At 44.7% G+C, this 25649-nt stretch overlaps 1 protein-coding gene across 1 annotated transcript in view; it reads right to left on the reverse strand.

Moving 5' to 3' along the window:
* Window positions 1–1454: 1454 nt before the first annotated feature.
* midn (midnolin) overlaps window positions 1455–25649 on the reverse strand; it is a 25830-nt gene continuing 1635 nt past the window's right edge. The window contains exons 2-8 of the mRNA XM_007570062.2: window positions 23710–23938; window positions 22151–22238; window positions 21950–22012; window positions 11720–12274; window positions 10838–10961; window positions 10409–10723; window positions 1455–3345 (exon numbers count right to left, since the gene is read on the reverse strand). Of these exons, the coding sequence (XP_007570124.1) occupies window positions 3083–3345; window positions 10409–10723; window positions 10838–10961; window positions 11720–12274; window positions 21950–22012; window positions 22151–22238; window positions 23710–23930 (1629 nt within the window). The 5' untranslated portion in view covers window positions 23931–23938 and the 3' untranslated portion in view covers window positions 1455–3082. The remainder of the gene's footprint in view (window positions 3346–10408; window positions 10724–10837; window positions 10962–11719; window positions 12275–21949; window positions 22013–22150; window positions 22239–23709; window positions 23939–25649) is intronic.

Consider the following 25649-nt stretch of genomic DNA (forward strand, 5'->3'; position numbering starts at 1 on the left):
TCTTTTTGAGTTTCACACAGAAGTGAGGCACACACAGAGTATATTTCATACATATACGTAAAAAAAAAAAAAAAATCATAATAAATAAAATTTGGGAGGGGTTCGGGGGTTCATTTGTCCTTTTAATAATTGTCATATCCATGGAAACAGGAAGTGCATGTAGTCTGGAGTCCTTACAGGACCTTTCTCATTCTGAGTCAGGACTGCTTCTTTCCGTCTAAGTACTGCTCGGAGGGACGTGAGATTCAAACAACAGAGCAACAAACATGGCAACACAATAAAGAAACGGGACAAAGACCTTGTTTGAGGAACGACACCTAATCACCGAATAGTATTGGCTTCGCTCAAACAAGATTCACCCCTAAAATCTATGACCGTCATGGCTGCGAGTACTACAGTCACATATCAACCAATGAAAACGAGCTTCAATCGACACCGACACTGCAAGGGCAATTTTTAAGGCACAGAAGCCTTGACATAATAGAGACTCCACCAGCTAAAAGCACTAAACAACAAATGCCCAGTGTCCTCAGTGACAACAAAATGGCGCCTTGATGAAAAGTCCAACAACGATATGCACAGAAAGTTTTAAAACAAACAAGAAAAGAAAACAAAACATTCCCATTCCCCCCAAATGTCTTTTTTTTTTTTTTTTTTTTTTTAGTGAAAGGTAAGGCCACTTAAAAAAAAAAATAAAACAAACAAAAACTATGAGGTTTACCCAAAAAAAAAAAAGGTAATCTCTCACTGCAATCTCTGGGAGTGCAATAGTGGTGTAGGGCGGTCAGTCAGACAGGCTGATAAATGATGCTTTTCTCGAGTGGATTTTGACAGACAGTTCTTTTAAATCCACCGGTCTGCTGGTTCCCCCGCGGACGTATATGTCCACGCGAGCCTCTGTTGGCGTTCGGGCTGGGAGGAGGAGGAGGAGGCTTGGCTAAACAGTTTTTGTCGGCTGTCTGGGTAACAAAAAGAGAGAGAGGAAAAAAAAAGCAAAACAAAAGAAAAAAAAAACAGTGCTTGGGGCGTTGAGAGAGAGAGAGAGATAGAGGAAGAGAGTCATTTGTTCTTTGCTCATCATCATCTTCATCGTAACACAACAGGAATGTTCGAGGCCGAGCCACAACACGAGTTCATCTTCATCTGTTTTGGTTTTGCATTGTCACTCTTTAGCAGGACACTTTTTTTTCTTTTTTTAAACAAACATTAAAACGTTAGGTTACAAAAACCTAATCAACAAAAGCAGCATTGTTTCATTTTTTTTTCTCCACAAATTCATGCATGTTGTTAACCTTCATTACCAAAGCACCACTTTGTATTTTCTCTTCCATCTATATATATATATGTATATATATATATATATATATATATATATATATATATATAAAGGATCTTTGTAATTTCACACCTTTTGCATGCAAAGAAATGTCACCTTTTTCCCCCTGTAGCTTTGATTTTTTTTTTTTTCCTCTCTCTTTTGTGTCATTTTAAGCTCCCACGTGTTAGCAGCAAAACTGTGAAAGGCCTAACCTGATATGTCAATGGGTGTTACTGGTCCAGGCACTAGATAATGATGCCAGAAAAATGACGCCGCTGCTCCTCCCTCTTTTGATAAAACTAGTGATAAAGGGCCTCAAACTTTAAACGAGCCGCTTCGTTCGACCCACGCCTCCGCTGCGGCCGATCGACACGACGCGAGGAGATCGTAGGGTTTACTCAGGAGATGACAACAAAACAATGGAATATTCTAAAATTAATAACAACAAAAATAAAAGCAAAACATACACACACACACACACACACACGCACACACCCTCATAAACATTTGTAAATCGTCACAGTTATGTACACAAACTCCCTCGGATAAGTCAGTCCAGGTCTGCAAGACGTCAACCTGGGGCTGGATGACGGGGGGGGGAGGGGTCGCTCTCTACGGTTCGCTGTGGCGAGACGAGATGATTCCACAAATGGGCAAACGAATGGTTGAATGGATGCACATATTTGCTGACAGTCAACAACTTGACTAAAAGCCGCAGAGGGCTGCTGTTTTTAGAAAACAGCAGATAGGAAGAGAAACAAAAATAGAGTTTTCTATCATATATTCTTTTTTTAATTTTTTTTAAAGATTTTAAAATCCTCTAAAGCACTTTGTAATATTAATTCATTTTGTTCATTTATTAGTCGTTCCTATCGATACCCTTTGTCACTGAGGTCAACATCAATACTTCGATAGTCATTTTCTTTCTTTTTTTTTTATTATTATTCTATTTCAGGCCCCACCACCACCACCACCTCCTCCTCCTCCTTGCACATATTGACCAGCTGTTATAAATCAACATCATGTGCAAATAAACAAGTACTTTGAACTGTTATATGAAAACCTGAATGCTTTGTGAACAATGCTACATATTGTTTTTTTTTTGTTTATAAAATATAATATGCTTAAAAGTGGAAAAAAAAGAAGAAAAAACAAAGGTTTAACCACTCCGTAACAGAGGAAAAACAAAACTGGACTCCGATTGATTGGTTTTGAGAACAATAAGAATGCCCATCGGAATATTTCCACAGTCTCTGGTGCTGCTGTTCTGTTCATAAGTCCAGTGTGGATCTCTTCATTTCTGCCCAGAGTGCACTTTAAAAAAAATGTAGGGAAAAAAAAAAAATAAAAATACCACCACCACTCACTAAATTCTGCTTTGCTCAAGTGGAGATGTGATCTGTGATATCACACCTCGAAAATAAAAGTCTTGTACACTGTAAAGTCCAGGTGTTTTGCCTGTAAAGTCCAAGCATCACAATGAAGTTCCTTTGCTATTGTTGCTGCTTTTCACAAGGTCAGTTGTGAAGGACAGAATGGGATTAGCGTCTGCAGGGGGGGCAAGTGTGTGTGTGTGTGTGTGTGTGGGGGGGGGGGGGGCGGTTGTTTCTCCCATGTGGCAGATAACAGTCACAAGGACAACTTTTTCTCTCCCCCTCACCTCCTGCCAAGACATGGCCTTCATAATATAATTCCACATTAATCCCAAGAAACGCTTCACAAATTCTACGAATCTTCACGAAGAACGGGGGCTGGACAAGGCGTTCAGGCCATCACGAACTCGGACTTTAAGTCGGCCTTGACGTCGGGCTTCCAGACCGAGTCGTCAAAGTCCAGGTCCAGGGAGCCCTCGCTGGACATGCTGCTGTTGCTGTTGCTACGCCCGGCCTTGCGGTTTGGCAGCCACTGGTAGGGCGCTCGCTGGTCCCGCCTGGCCTTCCGGCGCAGACGCTTCTGCTGCATCAGCAGCTGCAGACGTTCCACCTTGCAGCGAGTCGCTCGGTTCTCGGTCTGACGGATGCGGTCACCTGCGCGAAACAAAGGGGCACGTTAGTATTGTTTGGTAACTGGTGAAATAAACTACAAGATCATGAAGTTTATTTGTTTGTTTTTTTTTAACCACTCAATAAATGCATTATAAGCGGAAGGTAGGGGTGCTCTTATTTTCTTTTTGTCCGATAATATTTCTTTAACATGTTTCGCTCCTTCCCTATGTGCACCAAACTTAAAAGCAGACACTTCATGGAGCTCGCTGTTAAATCTTTTGGTTAACTTCCCATCAGCTTCCTCACTGAGTGGGGAAACCTTTTCTTTTTTCCCCCCAGAATCGTATCTCCTTGAGAGCCATAAGCAGGGCAGATAAAGGTAAAAACATACGAAAGAGCCAGCACACGCTCGTGGCTCCCTGTGATATTTGCAAACACAATTAAGTATGACATGCTTCAGTGGGTGTGTGTTCTCCTAAGTGCATTTCTAGCTGTTGATGTGCCTATAGGAGACTCCAGTCTCCAGGGAGAGGTCTTGCATTGCACTGAGAATGCTATCCCAACACCGGCCAAGTCGAGCCTAATTCCATTTATGCGTATATTCGGAGGGCTTAGAAGGGAGGGAAGGCAACCACAATCTATTAGCTAGCTCCATTAGTATCTGTCTTGGAATTAAATAATTAAATATTGGGCTAGGATGTCAATAAACCAAAGCACAGCGGCCATCTCTGCACGTGCACGAGAACACACACAAGGACACATTGGAATCCGCATTACACACACACACACACACACGATGTGTACAGTCATGCATGGCTATGGATGCACACGAGCACTGTCTCAAAAGGTCCACACACACATGCACACGCACACACACACGCACACACAGACGCAGCACCAACAGGCGCAGTAGCTTTTAACGTGGATCGATGGCAAATTAAAAAGACCTATTGATTAAACCTTAGCTCTAGTGCAGCCATCCATCTCCAGCCCCGGACAACGCTATTGGCTTTCAATAGAAAATGCAAGCGAATGGAAATTGTAAGCGATGAGAGAGCGAGAAGAGAAAGAGAGACTAAAATAGTTCCTTTTCTTCTATTTCTTTATTATAGCTCTAGCTTCCAAATCGCAGCTCGTTGAGTGCCCCCCTCTTCCTCCAAACACTGCGCCCTTTTTACCCCTTAGCTCACCCCTCCCTCTCCAGTATCTTGGCCCATGTCTCCCCAGAGACAGCTAGGTAGGGCTGTGTGCGGAGAAGAGAAAGAGGTGGAGGGGGGAGGCGGCCGGGGGACGCAGCGAGGAGGGGACGGCGGCGTGGGTTAAGGAATTCCTCCCCCTGAGGCTGGGGGGATGGAATAAACGATGGAGGAAAAAGGTGGAGGGTAAAGGATCAGCCGTAGGTGTCAGCTTGCAGAATCGATTATGGCCTCCTCTGCTTTCCCCCTCTCTATCGGAATGAATTCCGGACTCGGTGTGGGCTGCGTTTACCTCTTTTCTCCGATTTGCTTATCGGGTTGAGCAGTGCAAAGCAATTTAACCCTTCCGGGACTATTTATTATGCCATAGCAGTGTACACTTAAGTAAAGTGCTGAGAGGCTTTAGGAAAACCAGAAAAGGAGGTAAGGAGTGGAAAAAGGTTAACGTCTTTACATTGCATTAGTCATACCACGTTTTCTTTTTACTTCAATATGGTCAGCCCTGACACCAGCATACATGTGCATCCAGATGCTGCACTTTGTCTGAGGACAATGTGTCACCCCCTCGGGAACGAAGCCAGTACGCCAGAGGTGAGGGGCGTGAGGGGGCGGGGGTGGGAGGTGGCCGGCAATACATCCATTGTTCCTTCTGCACCATGTGATAGCCACAAACGTTGCTGCGAGGCTTTGTTCTCCTCACTGGTCCTCACTTCGCCTTCTTATTATGTGCACAGACTAGTCTGAAGAGAAGCTGGCCGCACATAATGAAACAGCAGAAAGCCACTGTTTGCCTATAGACTTAAATCTGTTTCTCTGCAGCAATTTGCTTCCCTTTCCCTTGACAAGATAGTCCGTTAGTCTTGATCTTGGTTTCTAAAGGGGGGGGGTACATCTGCTCTCATCTCAGCATTGCAGAAGGAAACACACACACACACACGCATACACACAGAGTGCAGTTTGGTGGGGCGGCAGGAGGTCTTGGCCTTTGGCTTGGCAAGAGTTCTGGGAATGTGCTTGGAGCACCACCAAACTTGTGTGTGTGTGCGTGTGTGAGCTCGGCCATTCATGAGCGTCACTACCGGAGCCCTGGGCGGCTGGGCCGGACACAGCTGGCCGCAGGGATCTCCAGACTATGTTTATGACAGTAGGGCTATTATTAGGGCTGAATACGAAAAAGAACAGACAATCCACGTAGCACAGGCACACATACACACACAGATTGGCTCAGTCTGACTGGTTGGGCTGGGGACTGACGCAAGCACAGTTGCACCCACAGAGAGCCGACATAGGGTATAAATGCAAAGGAGAGATTTAGGGAACCCTTACTCAAACACAACCTTGTGTGACACAGGAAAGACAAACAAGGAAGCAACACTGGTTCCTTTTTTTAGAAATGCGCCACCAGTATCAAACAGAGCACAGCTCAAGGGCACAGAAGAAGGAAATGCCAGTCTCTTTCCCTCTTTTATCTTAACACCAGCCACACCAAAACCTCCTGAGCGGTCCACTCTCCCTCTCCAAAATGATCCTCGCCCGTCCCTTTGAAGCACGTTTCGTAAATATGCCAGACGTTGTAGGAAAAAAAAAAAAGAGAGAGAAAAACAGTCAAAGAGCAAAGAGGTGATCTATGAATAATCAATGCATCAGTCAGTTTCCCTTGCCTTTGAGCCCAGCCCAGCAACACAGCTAGGACTGGAGAAGGGGTAGGGGAGAGGGAGGGAGGGGGAATAGATGGTCCAGTGGGTGGACGGAGTGGGTGGACGGAGGAGTAAGCAGGCAAAGGATGGAGAGAGAAAGGAAGAATAAAAAAAAGGAGGAGGGCTGCAGCATCCAGGACACAGAGGGAGATTAAAGGAGCTTCTCCTTCTATTGATTGTGTAAAGATTGGCCTTCATTTGCAGTTGTCTTATTGCTGTTGTTTGTTTGTTTGTCTTGATAAGTCTTGTGATCTTGCACAGAGAACATTGTGTTTGCTGAGCATCCAGAAAACCAGAGGAAGGAGCGAGGGAGGGAGGGGAAGACAATGGAGGGGGGAAAAAAAACGAGGCCAGGAAAGGAGAGGAAGGGAGAATCACACTGCAGCAATATCTGCTTCGGTTTCAATCTAGTATCACTGACCGCACTCTCTCCATTGTAGGTGCAAATAATATAAATAATTCATTTTTTGAATTAAACTGGAATAATAATGACCTGCAAGACATACATTTATATGTGTCTTAGACCACTATTGTAAGGAGAGAAAAAAAACAGCTCTTGGTCAAAACAATTGTTTGTCAAGTTTTCAGATTAATCAGCCTTAATTGGTCAGAGGGCTATATATATATATATATATATATATATATATATATAAAAAATTGCAGCTTATTTTTTCTTTGCCTGTGAAGATACCAAGTATAAGTGCTAACATGTTGGGATGGACTTTCTCTAGCCAAAACAACAAAAAACACTGGGACTACTGTTTGTGTAATGCTAGCTAGACATGCTGATAGTGATAGTAACGGAAGATTTATTGGTTATAAGTCAGTATTTCCTTTAATATATTAGGAAACCCCTATTTTACATCGACTGTTTTTGTACATGCATAGTGCAGCATTGCTCCTACTTGGACTGCCAGTGACAGAAAGTGAAAAGGTATTTCGAGCAATGTTCATTCATTGAGTTTCCTTTACCATAGTTCCCAAAAAGCAGTTGAAATCAGCCAAAAATCTCTACCAGAGAGTGTAAGCTTTACAGAAAGCAGAGCTCAGAAATATGCCCCAAAAGGTTTGATAATCCTACATGGAACTAAAGGCTACCCAGTTCCACTCAGTAAAAAAAAAAAAAAAAAATACTCAACCTACACAGATACATACTGAAGCAACCAATCAAAGCAGAGGTAATATGAGCATCCTGACAGCCAGTGAAAGGGCACTGACGGCCCTGCAGGGACACAAGCTCTTCAATGACTTTTAGACTTCATTTGCATTCCCTCCTTCTTCTCCTCTCCTTCCCGACTATGAAAGGGCACCTGATGTGCTTGGCTGGCTTTCCTGGATACCTCTGTGGCCGTGTAGAGTCGCTGGGGGCATTCGGTGAGTTTTAGTGGCGCATGTGCATCCCAGTGAATATTGGCTGGCGATGAGAGAGGAGTTAAGTTCGCTGGCAGAACGAGTACCGTGTGGGTCACGGTTTAAGTACAAGACTCGATAAGGTTAAGGGCAAAGAATCTTTCTCTGTCTCTGCCTCGTTCACAATCACCCTTCCTTTTTCCCCCTGCCTTGCCCTGTCTTAGCCTGCACGAAGCTAACATGACCTGACAAATCAAAAGGAGACAAGGGCAAGTTAAAGGATGTGGAAGACACACATGAGGGGGAAGGGAGCTGTTGGAGAGCCTTTAAGAGCCAACTTTGCTTCTGTTTTGCCCGGTCTTTGTGTGCTCGGTTTGAACGAAAGCAGCTGTAGGGCTAAAAGGTACCCATATAATCCCATGGGCCTCCCCTTCTCTGACCCACAATGGTCCAGCATGGTGCTCTATATACACCCCTCACACAATAGGGTAGGCTGGGCAGGGGGTGATCGACACTGAAGGCTGCAGGGCGGATGGTGGGGTCGGTCCACGCTACACAGCGAAGGAATTTAGCTTAACAATCAGTCTGCTAGACCATGCTAATGCCCCCCTGTTCAAACTCAACATGACTCCCATGTTGACAAATCCTCACAACTCAGCAGTTTTACACAGCGAGAGCGGAAAAGCTGGCTGCTTGTATAAGCCCTGGGACTAACTGCATGTGCATGTGTTGAGGTTTTTTTTTTCTGTTTTTTTTTTTTCTACTCGTGAACTTGCAGCAGAAAGGGTAAAGACTCAAGAGACAGCCGAGGTAGGTGACATTTTCGAGAGGCTGCCTCAACCTGAGTTCGGCTATGTGCGCATACTCAGGCAGATGAGAAGTACACGTTTTTCTTTAACTGGAGCTGAATGAGTGAAGGTTCCTCTGAAGCCGCAGAGTTAAGCCGCAGTGTTAAGTCCAGCAAGTCCTCCATCAGCTGTCGAGTGATAAGATTGCCCTACAGAGCTCAGTCATTGGTTTGCTTGTTGCTTGCTATGTAGAATAGAAAACATGGAGTCTGCCATTGTGTCACTAAGGTTTGAAATACTCAGCAAGTCAAGTCTAGAAGACTGAGAGAAACAACAAAAGACGGGCTCCTCTTTCACCCTTAGCCTCTGGTTAAAACTTAACATGCGATATGGTTGATGGCAGAATATAAACACCCATAGGATAAGTAGCTCGGAGTTGTGGATTCAACAACCCGTGTCCTCCGTTGCCTCCTCCTTCTCTCACTGCTGTAGAGCTCACAAAGAAAATGCTTCTCAGGGCTGATTTTTGGAATAAGTCTATTTTTAAAGACCAAATGAACACAGACAATGTATTGATGCACAACACAGACGTGGAAAGAGACGGGGGCGAAAAGGAGACGGACAGAGAGATGGATTCTACAGTCGGGGCTGTTTTTGGACGGCTAACAGGGAGAGGGGGGCAGTGGCGTGGGTGGTTGAGTGCAGATGAAGTGACATGGCAAGAATAGGGAGAGGGGGGAGGGGAACAAAGGGCGGGGTGAGTATGGACAAGTGGGGAAGTGAAGGAATGGTCTTTTCTCAGATAGGAAAAATAAGCCTGTGTTATTACAACTGTTCAGTGAGCACTTGTGAAGGTACTCAGAGTTTGGCAGTGGAATAGTGGTTAATCCCACCGATGCCGGGTTCAGTCTTTACAATAACTTTGAATGTTCTTGTACCGCTTTCAAGCAGGGAACGCACAACATGGGACAAAGCCAGAAGACAACAATGAATATGGATGCGTTTCTTTTTCAGTCAGCAGAAAATATTAAATACTAAGCATGTTCTCTTAGGGCCCACCCAAAGAGGACTATTAAACAATATGTGGTCATTGTCCACAAGATTCACCAGTGTTTCACTATAGAGTGGTTGAATTTCCTCAGCAGACGATAAGGAGGCATTAGAAGACAATGCAGTTTTTCTCCACACAGTCAGTCTAACCTCACAACACTGCCTGAATGTTATCAGTTCTGGACATCTGTCAGATGCTCAACATCCTGAGTGGCTGCTCAGAAAGGAGGGTTTTAAAACATCCAAGCTCTGCACCAGAACCGTATCACGCGCACTCCAACACCTGTCCTGGCCCACCCCTCTTAAAACGGGAACCTGTCGAGGTTTGTCCAGCCCATGCATGTCCCAGCTGCAGCTCTTCTTTAGGACACAGGTTAAGTAACCCAAAGCCTAATCTAATCTAAACATAGCCCAGCCCAGGCTTGAAAAGGTAAACCTATCTCCTTGATGCACAAAAACAAAGCCAACTCGACTGACTGACAAGTGGAGCCTGACTGAACAGGCCTGGAGAAGCTTGTATTGCATTACTAAGGAGACCTCCCCCTCCCCATCTCCTTTATTCACTTCCTCTTTTCATCTGCTTAAAAACCCAAGAGACATATATGCTTGAGTGTTTTTGTTCTTTAGTCAGAGTTTTCAGTTCAACTATCATCAGTATTTTAAAAGATAAAAATAAGCGCATGAAGCACAGTGATGTAAAATCATCCCAACCAAACTGAGATACCCATGATGCGTTTTGAGAACAGAAACAGAAAAAGACAGAGATGACAATGGATTTTTCATTTGATTGCAAAACAAGAACAAAGCTTTGCAAAAATGAGTGGCTGTATTGTCATTTAACACAAATGCGCACACAAGCTATGCTCCCCCAAAGCGGTGCCAAATGCAAGAACATCTGCTTCGTGAGGCCATTAGGGCGTTAAGGGACTAACAAAGACTCAGCGTAAGTAGGGGTGAGGGGTGTGCTTCTGTTTGTGTTTTTGACATGCTTAGATGAAAAGGTGTACGGAGAGGGCTCACTCACCAGGGGGTTTGCACATGCGGATCTGGCTCTGGCACTGCACCAGTGGATGAAGAGTTGGAGGAGGGCTGCCAGCAGGCACAGAGGTAGCTTTGGCAGAGAGGCCCGTCATCCCAGCGACTGGGGGTGAAGGAGGTGGTGAGGGGGAAGGGGAGGTGGGCGACCCACACTGAGTCTGGTAACGGAGCTGGGTGAGGGAGGGGGGCATGCCCTGGTAGTGCCTAGTGGCACTCAGGAGGTCGTTGAGGATCTGCAGGATGGTACCGATATCACGTCTTGGACGCCCATTGCTGTCTTGGCAGTTAGGGTGCAAAGTGCCTGAGAGAGGACGAAAGATAGAGAAATGTTTTACAAAAGGATGCACTACAACTTGTTCGACTTCATTTTGTGCAGTAAGTAAGATTTTCAGTGTGGAGCTCAATGTCTGTTTACCTGAAAAGGTCCCTGAGAAGACTCCGGGAGCGTGGTTAACAAAGCTCTCAATGATGGCTCCAGGTTTTCGTGAGCGAGCTGAAGGACTAGAGCCACTGCCGGGGCTGTTGGTGCTGCAGTTAGCCTGAAGCGAAAACACAATAGAGACAAAAATTAAGTGTGAGTGTTTCCACTTCATTATACAAGCAAATGCTCATATATGGGAACTGTGAAAACCTTTATAAAAAATCCCTATATTGACGTCATGAAAGCTTAGTTTACTATTCCATACAGTACCAGGTTACTTCAAACTCTGGCTTAATGCATCTTGTCATTTTTTAGAAGCCACCTTAGCTTTACTGCAATTATTTAATGGTAGTGAAACTGAACTGCTGACAAAAACCTCTTTGCGTGTAGCTCTATTTAAGAGAATGCATGTTGTAGCGTAATGAGGAATAATCATATCCTCTTCTCTTTGTTAAATAGACATTTTTGCTTATATATGCTCTCTGCTTGAGTTCAATGATGTTTGCTTTCACTTTTCACGGCAGCTCTCAGGCAGGTCAAGAGAGTATGAGCAGCGCATTTCGTCGTTAAAGATTTTCTAAGTTAAATAAATGATCATAAAAGTTTATGACTGATGACTGAAAACGGTTTTCTAAATCCCTCTATCTTTAGCCCTGCAGCAGTTTGACTAAACCAAAGATTCCTCTCCATTATTCTGGTTGCTACATTGGAGAATTGAATATTTGTGTGCATGATAAAGTTTGTCTTATTCAATTATGACAAATTAATTTAGTGTAGATGTAATGTAAGCCGTAGGTCTCTTCACAAAAAACAAAAAAAACAAAAAAACAAAACTTAAATATAAAAAGAAAGAACATGCATTTCTTGGGGTCTTACCTCAGGGCACAAAACCGGGGCTACAGGGCTGACCTGGCCAATGTCATGGCTGGGTTGACTGGAGGAGGGCTGGTGGTAGTGGTGATGGTGAGGATGATGATGGTGATGATGAGATGGAGAGCGGAAAAGTCCCCCGGGGATGTGAGACGGGCGAGGGGAGTGGGGTGGCGGAGTAGGGGGGCTACAGTGAGGGGAGGAGGGCGACTGGTGGTACATAGGAGGGAGCGGCTGGTGGTGCGTGTTTGGCAACGGGAAGGTAGGTGAGCCTGAGGAAGAGGAGGAGGAGGAGGAAGGGACAGGATGGGGGCTGGGGTGATTGTGTGGTTGCTGGGGGTGGTGGTGGGGGGAGAGCGGGTGAATGTGGGGAACTCGGGGCGGCTGCACTGTGGGCTGTCCTGCCGCGGCCTCCGTGTTTCCCCGGCTGATGAGGTGCCGGTGCTGGAGCTGGGGACCCCCAGATTGCTGTGCTGCCAACTGAAGCTGAACGAACATCATGTGGTCCCCTACGCGCAGTGCCAGGGTGAGCGGGGAGCGGCCGGACAGGAAGTCACTGACCTGTACACACGTAACAGAAAAACAGAAAATACTTTTGAGTAATGTTTCCTCAAGTGAAGCAAACTGAATTGAATTCCTTCATCGTAAATGAATTTTATTAATTCTTTTTTTTTTGTCATAGATAGCATTTGAGTTGGACACAAAAGTGCTTTGAGCCCCTCTTCTCATAGAGACACAGGCATACCACATTTAGACCACCATCCAATCATTCACAGTTCTGTAACAGTGGACTATTTACTTCTGGATAAGGAGACCTATTGGAAAACACACAAACACACACAGACTCCACTCTTTGCTCTCCTCCAACTGCCTCTGGGTCCACTCTTAGTCAGCAGTGTCATTCAGCTCAGAGACAAAGGCCACCCTTCTGTCTGGCTTGTTGCCTGAAAAATCTGTCCCACGTTCAGGAAATACACCCCGCCTGCCTCTCAAGCACAGAATAGTCAATTGTCTGTGGATCTGCAGCGGATCTGGAAGTGCTGCCCATTTTTGGAATTCTGGCAATGATCAACAAGGGCCAAGTGTCGAGGTCTTCACTGACCCGCCCATGGCCCGGATAGATGCACGCAACCGCACACGGGCAAGCTGATTTGTTAGGAATTGGCTTGGAAGCTTCACGCTAAATACCAAACATTCTGTGCTGAAACTGGCTTTTGAAAGTCTGCGTCTTTTCAACGCGGAGTCATCAAGGGGTCAGAAAGGTTCTTGGTCTTGAAGATTCAACAGTGGCGACATCTAAAGCTGTTCCCAAACTAAGGCAAGCAGAAACCACCCTTTACTGGCAAATACAAAGTGACACATTTATCCAAAAATATTTCAACAGCCCTTGCTGCCTGTGTGCTTTTAGACCCAAGGGGGAAAGGAGTCAGAAACAACAATCTAAATAAGGGCAGAAAAGAGCATAGATTTTGGCAGGAGATGGAGAGGATGAAGGGCCATTCTTTCTTGCTTGGCCTTTGTACTATGTACATTTTTCGACTTTACTTCTAAGATCTTGGCAACGATTAACCCCAAAATTGCCAGCCTGTCCTCAAAAAGAACTCTCTGTTTTCTTGTGCTTATTTATTTCTCTATCGACCGCAACTCCTGTATTGCCATGGTGACCTTTAGACATTGCTATTGACATGGTGAGGGGGGGGAAAGCAGATGGAAAATGAGAGGATGGACAACTAAAAGATCTGAGCGAGTTGAGATGATATGATGGCTGAACGATAAACAACATTTTTGCAAGGTAAATGTTCAAATACCAAAGTAGCAAAAAAAAAAAAAAAAAAATATTCCGGAGGTCCCAGCACAAACATAACTAAGGTTTCCTTTCTTTTCTGAATGCAAACTCAGCTGCTGGTGGATTGTTGATACAGTCCACACCCGCAATGATTACCGCGGCATGGTAAGGCAACAAACTCAGCAGGCGTAAGGTGCGGTGTGAAGTGAGGAGGAGGGCAGGGTGGGGCAGGGTATTGCATGAAACTCTATACACAAAAGGTTGCCTGATAGAAAGAAGGCGTGTATATGTGTGCGACTCAAGGGGGAGGGGGGAGGCAGAATCCAAAGGTCGTAGGGGGGAAGGAGAAAGAAAAAAAGAACAGGCCTGACTAAGGCAGTGACTGACAGCTGTCAGGAGAGAGTCAACAGTCAGCCAACACTACGTCAAAGACCCCAAGGGAGACCGCACAAAATGAGCACAGAGAAAGCATGTGGGGGGTTGGTGCTGGGGCTAATGAGTGAGTATTTCTCTCTGCTCCTGATCACACCTCTCATTCTACACAGGCATGCAGTATTCATATTGATTCTAACTAAACTCAACCTGAGGCATTTAATCGAGAAATCTGAAAAAAACCTAACAACCGTTACTACAAAAAGCATGTGCAAAACTCAGTGCTAAAGTAGAAGGTCGTGAGTATAGTGGACTTTACCTACACCTGTATCTGGTGGGTGTGTGAGCATCAGACAAAAGAACGGATCATGTGAAATTAGGACTCCTACATACTTATCATGACAATAGCCTATGATTTTCCAGGCTCATATTTTTAGAGATTGCAATGATTTTCATCCAATTACCTATGTACACCAAAACAAAGCCTGGTTATGAGCTCATGGATATATAGATGCAATATTTCTAAAACAGGATACAGTCCTAGAAACACAAATTTCTAAACTTCTCCCCAGGCCTGGAAAATACTTCAATCCAAAATCATTGTTTAGGAACATTTAAAGGTGCCAAGACTAAACAGGGTATTTGCTTTACAACTTTGTTTTTTTTTTTTTTTCTGTGTGAGGGTGTGCAAGCAAAGGCAAAAAAAGAAAGTGACAAAAAAGACATGACAGTGAGTGACAGCAGGAGAAACAAAGAGGAGGCTTGATTACCCTTATAATAACTAGTGTGGATTATTCAAAACCACCAAGATGAAAATCATGTACTCCCACTGAGCTCACAACACCACATGGCAGGCTTCAAATTAGCCTCCAAGAGAGGCAAGCTTTCTTCCTCGCACCTCGTTAGTTTTTTTCCCCTTCTTTTCCCTCCTCCGTTCGATTTTTGACACTCACAAGTCTCAGCCATTGAGTCATGAAGTCAAATTAGAAGTCGCTCGCACAGGCCGTGTTAGATCTCACATACATGTGAGCTAAATGTGTGTAACACCGAATGTGACTCATTTGGGGTCTCTGCAGATACACATGCCACCCACCACAACCTCGGCTTCAGGCAAGCAACTAAAAGGCCACAAACCCACATAAACATCCACGTCTCATTAGAAGGGAAAATGACAGGGAACATCTCGATGACTGTCTGATTGGCAGCTCATATCTCTGCGGTCATCTTTCACGTCCCCCCCCAGAAGATAAACACAAAGAGCCGCATTGAAACCTCCAGGTGTGAAATTCCTCTCCTGAAAACATGCCGTTTCCCCAACAATTCTTAGAGCCCCAGAAAAGAAAATATCAGAGAAGGGCAAATGGTCTGTGTAGCTCTGAGCTGTGGAGTGGAACACCTGAAATAGTTCTTATCTCTTAAGGGATGGGAGGAGGCGGAAGATGTTACAGCCTGCCTGCCAGAGGCTAGATTGGCAAGCGATCGTGCAACAACAAGACTTTTCCAGACGGACAGAGACTAAGAGAGAAACAAGAGGAGGAAATGTGTTGGAGAGTATGTCTATATGTCTGTGTGAGAGAAAGATGGTAGATGGGAGGGAGTGGGGCTCTCTGGCGCTGGAGAGTTGGCTAGTAAATGATTCCCAGTGGTCTCGGCTAGCAGCTCAGCTCCAGTCCAAACATGCCTGTCTGCTCTCGAGAGCCCAGCCAAGACAGCTAATGTAGCTGGCCACAGCTGACGTCAGGACCAACACGATAGGCTTTCTAGACATTACAGGCAAACAAAAGAGAGTTTTGTTTTTGCTGGTTTTTCAGCCTCTAACCATCCGCCACCTTTCTTCTAGGTTCAACCTTTGCCATTTTATAAGAAAGGCACAATGACTGCTGGTCTCTTAGCCATTATGTACCTTCGAGGTTTTGGTAGTCCCCTATTTCTCCAGGTATAAAGTGAAGACATCTACTGTTGCACTTTTCCTATATACCAAATATGAATTGGTATCCACCAGAGACATATTCTGTACCGGTTTGGCAACTGCCAAGTTCAAATAAATCTCTACACTCCACTCGGTGTTCTGCAAGGAAATGTGGTTTTATGACTTCAATAAATAATATTTACTAGCAGGAAGTCAATTAGAATTATTCTGATTTAATCATGGTTGCTAATCTGTCACATTTCATAAAGTTCAGCTGGGGCCCTCTGAGACAAAGGAGTCCATCACTGTGCTCAGAAGGCTGCAATGAGAGAAGTGGCATGCAAAAAAAAAAATTAAAATAAAATAAAATAAGGAGCTGGCTAACAAGCCAGTCCCTTCAATCCCTCAGTTTTCATCACTGCCGGCCAGGACATGTTTAGCAGGAGGCGTTGGTTGCCATGCACTGAATGGGAAGAATATGATAAGGGGCAGCTTGGAGGGGTGAGTCGTGGAGACAAGATGGAGGAGAGGAAGAGGAGGGGAAAAGGTGGTATGAGGGACAGAGAAAACCAGGATGGTGAAGGGGGGATGGAGGATGCGGGCAATGGGGGTAGGGTGTCAAAGTGGTAGAGGGTGATGAAATATTCAGCGAGAGTGTGCCTCTGGCTCCCACCCCTTTTTTTTTCTCCCTTTCGACATCTCTGCCTGACAGTTTTATTTATTGGGGTCCCTGTGGTTCAAGGAACTCATTTGCAGTCGTTCTTCCTTTGCACACTAAGCAAAGTAAGGCAGAGAGATAAGGACTGAGGGAGGAAGAGAGAGGCTGAGAGTCTAAAAGAGGCTGGGAGGGAGGTGGTGGGGGATGGAGCGTGCTGGCAGCTCTGAGCTGACATTCATGAACAACTGAGCAGCTTTGTGTCAGAGAAAAGAGGATAGAGGATTGGAAGGCGGGACAGGAGGGGGCTGGAGGGAGGGAAGTCACAAGAGAAGGAAGCCGGCTTCTCCAGCCACATTTCGGTTCCAATGTAGCTGCTCACCTGTCGAACGGCAAGGTGAAAGGTAAGCTTCAAAAAGCTGCTTATTAACCTGCCCATCGACCTAGATGGTTTGATCGCACCAGGACACTATTGATAGTCTCTGAGCAGACACACAAGCTAAAGATGCAATAACAGGCTCTTGAAAGAGACAAGGAAGAAAAAAATCAATGAGTTGCACCATGCCCTAAATCCTAAAGGTAGCCAGGAGGGGGTAGAGGGCTCCTGAAAGGGTCTATTAGAAAGATAGCTGTCTGTAATACGGTCTGATAAGAAACAGACAGTGTGAGCAATAAGTAATGTCCAGCTCACTTCCAGAGAATTTGTTCACCTGTTAAAAGAGAGCCTAGAGTGGCAAAGTTCAAAACATTCAAGTTCATGCAAATAGTGCACCAAATACTTCATTTACACTAATCATGACCCTAGAATTGACAACACAAAATGACCACAATTGCTGTTGTGAGGATGTGGATACAGTTAACAACAACAAATGCTGCAAACAAAGGTAAAGGTATGAGAGAAGAAGTCAAGGGAAAGACAGTGATGGAATAGGGATACAGGAAGTCAACAAAACAGTGCAGAAACAGCTGTGATGCATCCGTGAAGAATGCTTAAGTCTTTCCAAAACTTCCTCTTTCGAAATCTCTTCGTTAAAAACCTCAGTCGCTTTGACCTATGCCTGTCTGTTTCAGACTGGGAGCTTTGGATATGGGTGGTGGCTATAAGACCTGATATTCCTGGCCTCCATCCTCCCACACAGTAGCCACACTAGTCATGATGCCTGCTACTCCAATCACAAAAGCTCCGTGTCACAGAGGAACGGAAAACAATGACAGTCACGACTCGAACATAGGCAAATAAGACTCCCCTGGCCGCTCAACGAGGGAACACACAAAGATAAAGACATTAAAAATGGATGTTGGCACATGCGTACGCCCACATAAGCCCAACGCGACCAGATGCATGTGCACAATAGGACAATGAAATCCACAGCAAAATCCACCTCTCTCTTGATTGCCCCACAACACACCTTGATTCCCTAAGCCCATTCCAACATCTCCCTTCGACTGTGTGTTTAAGCAATACAAAAGGGATTACACAGGTGCAAAAATACTGTGTGATCAGCTTATTAATGCAATTTTCAAGGCCGGGATTTACATGAGCAGGGACTGAATGGGTCTTCAGATCAGCATTGTCTTTTCTTCCGTACACAATTTGATTTAGACATCCAGTAACAAATTAATTTCTGTAGCTTTCATTGATAGAACAAAGGAGGCAAATTATCATTGTAGAGAGCAAAGACTCTTTCTCTTACGCTACAAGCATAAAAAAAATGCTTCGTTTTTTTTTTTCTTCTTTACTTCAATGGTGGCAAAAGGACACGGGGATCTTGTCACACTGGCCATTGGACTCAGTTGGTAATTTTTCAATTCTTTGCACTCAGAAATCCTCAATGCAATTACTCTGCAATGATTTCCAGTAGTGCCAATAGGGTTGATTAACTAGCATGTAGATAAGGTGGTGCACAGGTAGCAAGACTGGAAAGAGAAACATATCGACCATGTGCATTGAGCTGTTTTACACAAAGCCTCGAACCGAGACATAGACAGTCACGGGTACAAAAATCTTTCTGTATGTTACGACCTATGTTGCCCAATGGCATGTGTAGTCATCCCATCAACTACCCCCAATATTCCAGGGTATACCCTACACAAACACAGCTGGACGCATTAATGAATGACTCGTCCAGACCTCTTCCCTTTCATCTCCCCTCCACCTGTCATGTTGACTTTGGCGCTCCCTGAGGGATGCAGAGCACAGGAAATTAGGTAAGGGTGACTCAGAGGTGACTGCAGACAGATTGTTAGGTCTTTTTAGTTTGCATCTGCCTGCTTGCAGGGACAATGGCAAAGCTGAGCTCCATCCGTGGTTACTTGAGTGAGACAAAGATGAGAGGGAACCGTGGGTTTGTGGGGGAAAGGCGGCGGGGGGGGGAGCATAAGGACAAGAGGTGCCTGCCGGTAGGAGCGAGAGAGGAAAAGTAGAGCAGATATGTAACAGTGTATTCTACTGGGACATATGGAATGGCAGCACACAGCTTCCTCCCTCAGCAATCTGTACGCATTCAAGACAAAAATTTGTCAATTTGCAGCCAGCTGAGCATCACTCCAGTTGGGCAGGGCATTGATTCTGAAATCAGGATGCACCACTCTCGCTTGACTCGCTGACAGCAGCCAATGCATGCACGCGGTATAAGCAAGGACTGCGGGGTTACAGCTCAGCTTTAAGAGTGACTGAAGCATTGATGGCTTGGTTTGTGAGCTGGGCAGTTTGGTGCTGATGCTTTAAGACAGGAACAAAGAGATGACTAAATGGGGGGGAAGTGCATTTGGAGGGGGATGGTGAGGGTGATGGCTGCCCGCCTGGTTGGCTTTTATTCGAGCATCAACGTGCATCAATGAGCAAATAGAGTCTCTGTGTTTCGAAAGTAGCGCAAATTCTTTTGGTTTCTGTCAACTGCAATAATCAATAAAAGATGAAATTATGTCACTGCTTGAATTCCCTTCATGTTACTTGACTGGCTGCTGTACAAGTATACGTTCGTTTTATTATATGGTTCAGGTTTCTTATTACAAAGATCAGAAATCCTACTAAGTACATCCTTTCAATTCAGATCTGTGAGTGTAAATATAAGCCGTACACACAACGTCTCCTTAGCAGACAGAAGGAGAAGAAAGTAGTGCAGGCGAGCGCATTCTGATGGGCTGTCAGGGAGTCAGTGGCTTAATACAGCTTAGATGTCATGAAAAAAAGGCCCTAGTTGATGCCAGACGAGGAATTAAGGCAGCTAAAGAAGCCAGCCATCATGGCCAAACAGAGGCAGCTACAGCCAAACTTGCAAACCGCAGCACATTTAAATTATAGTGCCTTGAGAGAGCTGTTAAGCAGGAACAAGAGAGGGAGAAGGAGAAAATGGGGGACACTGGGGAGAAAAACATAATTTCGATAATTACCAGATCTCGACTTCCATAAAACATTTTCCCTATAACGTGACACACACACACACACATTCCTCAGACAAATCAGCATGTTCTAGCAAGCTGCTTTCCCAGCTATATAGCCGCTAGTCGGGGATATCTAATCCAGATAAAGGAGAACACATGAGGTGATCCACTCAGTCCATATTGCATGAATACACACTTCCTGGAAAAACACTCAAACTTGAAACGGGACCTCACTTAACCAGAGAGACGTTTAGAAAGATAAGTGCTTAAATAAAGGGGGTCTGCGGGTTTATGTCCACTTCATCTGCGACTACCCAAAACCCACCCTGAATCACCCGGAGGCTATTTTTAGGTGTTTAGGGATATCAGTTACCGTGTCAGGCACTTTTAAAAAGCTAAGTGCATTGATTGATTTTTGATAGCCAGCCTCCCCACCCTGAGTTAGAAGGAAGAAAGGAAATGAGGGAGAGCTTTGGGTGCTCCTGTTTCCTAATCTTACCCCGTATCACTAATCTCCCCACAATCTATGGCATTCCATTTTGCTGCATGAATTATAAATTCAATCAATTTCTCAAGATATAAACACACAAAAGCAGTGTTAGGCCTTTTCGTGAACTTCCCCCCTCGTACTAATATGATTCACACGCCGCCCTTTAATCTCACAGTCCTCTTATGCAGGACTACAATCAGCATATGAATCTGGAAGTAATGTAAACTGTAAGCAGTTCTTAAGAAAAATGCATCTGACTCATAGCGAATCTTAGCGAAACAGGGTTACGACTCAGACAAGAGGCAAAGTGAGGAAGCTGCTGTTCTGGGTTGGCAGCTGAATTATCATCTACATCTGGTGAAGAAAAAAAATATATATATATATTTTATCTTCTTCTTTTATATTGACGGGCAAGGCTTACTTCCAGCTCACTAGTGCTGAAAAAAAAAAACAAACCACACACACACATAGAGCAACATGTCCACACACCTACACACATGCAGTCATCTGCTGTCAGCGCTACGAGGCGCATGCTGAGTTCACACACAGACGACCAGGCCAGGATTTCCACCATAAAATTATCAGGGAGGCCATAGAGAACCACAGCTTGCTATCTCTGAGCAGTCCGCGTCCTCCGATTTAAAAATTCTGACTGAGCGCAGGTCGGCGTCGTTCACTGGACAAAAACCTCGCACACCCCGAGTGGTCAGTTTCGCCATCGGTTTGACATCACACTGATGCAGTTACGTACGTCTCGCCGTTGCCCAACACCGCCAAAAGGAAGTGGATGTGAGTCAGTCAGTCAGCTGCACACAGCTTCATACGTCACAATGTTGTCTAAGTGTGTTCAGCCTTATCACCTCTCTTCTCGCCAAGCTTCTTTCTGTGGCTGATGAGAAGCTTTTTTTTTTGCTTTTGCTTTACTCTCACTATTGATCATTTCAGTGAGTCATGTCACACTGACTCAAATACATACTGTATTTAATAAGGCCTAAAGAGCTGTTTCACTGTAAGTGCAGGGTGTGGGCCCATCTTAGGACATATATGCATGAGAGGCTTCCAGGAACCCTATGCTAATACAGAATGAGAAGGCTGCCATCTGATGATCCAGCACTCTGTGTATGAGTGAGTGAGACTACAGTATACTCAATTGCCATGCAGCCTCAGCACACTTCCTGGAAACTAGCCAGTATGCGTGCGTGTGTGTGTGCGTGTGCATCTGTGCGTCTGCTAAGTCCGTGAAATACAGAAGAAGTGGAGAGAGAGATTGTAGAAATAGAAACATGAAAGTGAACACCAGGCCTCTTATGCGCTCACAAATAAGTCTTTTTGTGTGTGGTTTACTCTCTGATAGCCTTCTGCAGCAGCGTGCATGCACACGCAAACACGCGCACACACACACACTATCGCAGACGTTACTAGGATACAGAAGGGTGTTGCTGCTTATTATATCCCAACAGCTCACACAGGATGCCTAGCTTGGCTTGTTTAGGGGGCCAAGATTAAACAATTGAAACATCATTGTGCAGCCTTGCACAGCTTGTATCAAATTAAGTAATTTCTGAACACACACAAAAAACCCCAAAGAGGCACCAAACATGCAGATGTTGGAAAAAAGCTCATAAGCAGAGTTTCCTTACCTGAGTTTCTGTTAGACTCTCCAAGGCTTGCATTACTGACTGCTCTGGTCTTGATGCCTGAGACTGCACAGAAAAAACAAAAAAAAAGACATTTATGGTTTATGTAAACAAATGTATTTTTGCAGCTTTTAAATAAACTGAATGTGCTTTCTGTAATTTTATTCCAAGCTAAACCAAAAATAACATTAGGACAAGGCTTACCATTAATCCTGCTTCGACTGTTGGTACAAGTGTTAACTTGCTCCCATCAGAGATGCCTAGATCCTGGAGTTTGCCTGAACTTAGTCGCCTGCAGGGTTACACAGATCGAGATAATTAGACTGTGCTGACAGTATCTTCTCTCTCTATAGACACCCAAACACCCCTCAGCAAGGAGTGCTTGGGGAACTTTGGGGGTGTTAGGCAGACTTCAAAACTAGTTTGGAAAAGAGCCGTGGGTGAAAAGCTTCATGAAAGAGATGTATTGATTGGGCTGTCATTTTTCAATTTCGACTGTAGTGCAGCTTGACAAGTGCTCACAGTGGATATTTGGCACTGCTGCCACTTGCCTAAGTGGAGGTAAGTACTTTCTACTGGCTGTGCGAACAAGCAGAACAAACTGCAAAAGCTGTGACAAGAAACAAATGGCTCTGCGACGCAGTTTTATGATTGGTGGCTTAAACAGTTTTACAATTTTAGATTTTAGACAACCGCATGTCCCAAGATGGGTTTTCTTCGTTCTGCACTTTGATGTTTGTTGCAGAACAGGAGCAGCCATACCTGCTCCAAAATACTGCTTCCCTGTAGATCGCGACACCCCACAAACACGCTGTCCATGGGTTGTTGTTCTTCTTCCCCAAGCAAAGGGAGATGCTTAGGACAGCCTGCTGCACATGCATGACCCAAATGTTACCCTGTGCAGCTGAACAAAGGCCGGCAGAGCCGGCTTTGCAGTAGGCCTACACTTCCGAGGCGCAAGAGGAGATTAAGACGGGGGTGTTCAGGTTTTAAAGGATGATGTGATTTATAGAGTGATTACAATAGGTAGGAGGGGAAGCAGAATGAAAAACAATGCCAACTGTTTGCATGTTAAAGCAATCCCCCTTTCCAGTTTTGAAATAACGCCACCTGCGCTGCCTTTCGCTTGCTTAAGTTGCAGAGCATTTAAGAGCTTTAGTCTTGAATAACAAAAGGGTTAACTATTCCTTCTCCCTTGCAGCCCTGCTTGAATGCTGCGATATCTGCAGTTCCTGAGTATTCAACAATACTCAGGCCAGTCGACACCATACAGAAACCACTACATTATTATCCCATATGTGTTGTTAAGCATCTTATCAATGTACACCGCCACATACTGAGACTCCTCTTATGAATGCATGTTTTGATTCATGCAGCAAAGCTATACAGCCATGCTTTCTGCATTTAATTCAAGTCTGCAGATTTCATCTCCCAACAGTCCTCACGCAGTTTTAGCAACGGTGTGCACTCACTCAGCAGTTTAATGTGAACGTTTTTCATGCACACCTAGACCACCTCAGGCAAGGTTACTCCCCCTATTCTTTCTGTGCGACCGAAAAAAAAAAATATCACCCGAGCATGAAAGGGTTAATGCAACAAATGTGCCCATCTTAAAACTGCAGAATACTGTTACGGCTGGTGATGTCAGTGCGTGTAAAGAGAGGTTTCTTAAAGGAAAATACCACGCAGAAATCGCGAGATCGTTATCCTACACAATGCATTCTGTTGAAACACCGCCGTCCACCTTGTAGGATTTTACTCACGTTTCTTTGTGCAGCAGAGCGAGTCTCTCTTTGGGTACTTTGAGTCTTTGCGAGAGCCTTCTCTTCAGTCCCTCCACGGTCTCCTCCTGGGGCAGGGAGAGCTCGAAGCGTGTGCCTGTGGTGGAGTGGATGTACAGATTCATGGAGGGTTCAGCCGGGACGGCCTCGCAGGACGAAGTCCCGCGACTGGTGCAGCTCCGGGCGCTAGGATGCTGGTCCATTCGATAACCTGTGCTCGGAGACGGCGGGGGGAAGGGACGGGAAAGGAGGAGGGAGGGAAGACAAGACGAGCAAGAGTCGGGATGAAGAAAGGGTTTAGGAGGAGGAAGCGGAATCCTCGCTTCGACTATCGTCTCTTAGAAGGCAGCATTCAGAGCTTTCTGTCTGTTAACCCTTCCGTGCGTCCTCCGAGAGTCAGAATAAAACCAAGTCCGGTCGATTTCATGAGAACGTCCCCGCAGGAAATCAACTAACACTGCAGAGTCGCTTTTCTCTTTGCTTGATCTCCTTATTTAAATCTCCTTGCAGCGTTCTTTTTTTTTTTTTTCCTTTTCTTTCCAAGTTGCAAGCAAGTCTTCCGAAATGCTACATTGGGCAAAAGCCAAACAGAAACGGAATTATATTGTCAGCGAAAAAAAAAAGAAAAAAGAAAGAAAGAGGGGGAAAAAATGCAGGCGATCGTATGTAATAACCTTTAAAAATGCGAGGTTTGATTAGGGGAAAAAAAATAATAGTACTAAACTCCTTCTGAATCTTAACTGAGGTTGCTGCAACCTTCAGAGGAGCGGAGCTGCAAGCCCTGTTCGGCTTAGAAGCGAGAGGCTCTCCGCAGCGCTCTCAAACCTACAGCAGCCCCAGTGGATGTACCGACAATGAACATTGTCACAAAGTATCCCACTTCCACCATCGATGAAAATCCGCCCACAACCCCCGGAGCAACCGAGCCAATCGCGGCAGAGCTCTTTCAGGACGCTGCTGATGTCAGCCAATTAAAATGTGAGATCCACACCCACGTGGAGGGCAGACGAGTTTAGGCCATTCATAATAAATTACAGCATAGAACAAAGTATGTGCAGAAGCTCAAAGCTGCTTGTCCGTGTTCTTTTAAATCGACCAAGGCAGAGGAGGATTGAAATTATATGTTTATATCAATGATTACCGGTTTATCACTTTCTATTATTATTATTTTTTTATTTCTCAGCATACATTTCTAAAAAGACTGCGTGTGAGTGGGATCTGTGCGACACGCTCAAAATAGCACTTCTCCTTAAAAATAACAACTACTCATCAGAGTGCAGACAACTATTCTGAAGCACCATACTGTAAAAGTATCAGTATTAAAGATAAAGGTTCTGGCAGTTTTTTTTTTTCTTTCATTCAGGTAGCACTATCTACTTTACATACCTGTTGGAAACCGTAACAACCTGCTTTCAGTAAGTCTTATCAGATATACTGTAATGGTATTTATAGAACTTCCCCCATGAGCGCAGAAGCATGCAGTCGTGCAGCATCACTAAAACGGCCGAGAATATTATGCAAAATGTCCACATTGTAAACAATCAGCTATTCCCGTCGGGAACAAGGATACCAGATAACTCATAATGGGTCCTGTATTTATCCCACGTGTTCCAGCGAAAAGAAACCGGAATATGGCAGCCAATTGAGCATGTTCGTGCAAGAAGTTACATCATGCACTGCTCCAATCACTTTATGTGATCCTCTACTCTTAATTTGAAAAAAAGAAGAGAAATATGTCGTAGAACACTTGGAAGTATATTTACTTAAGAGACGTCGACTGCCTTCAGAGGAAGATCTCTGGACAAACTGACATAAAATAAGATACTCAGTCGCCCCCTAGTGGAATAGGCTTCCACAATAAAAACCTGCAGTCGTGTCATTCATTCTTTAGTAAACTAATATTATCAGTAAACTAATATTAT

Source organism: Poecilia formosa, unplaced genomic scaffold, assembly GCF_000485575.1.
Source record: "Poecilia formosa unplaced genomic scaffold, Poecilia_formosa-5.1.2 Scaffold254, whole genome shotgun sequence".
Classification (NCBI taxonomy): domain Eukaryota; kingdom Metazoa; phylum Chordata; class Actinopteri; order Cyprinodontiformes; family Poeciliidae; genus Poecilia; species Poecilia formosa.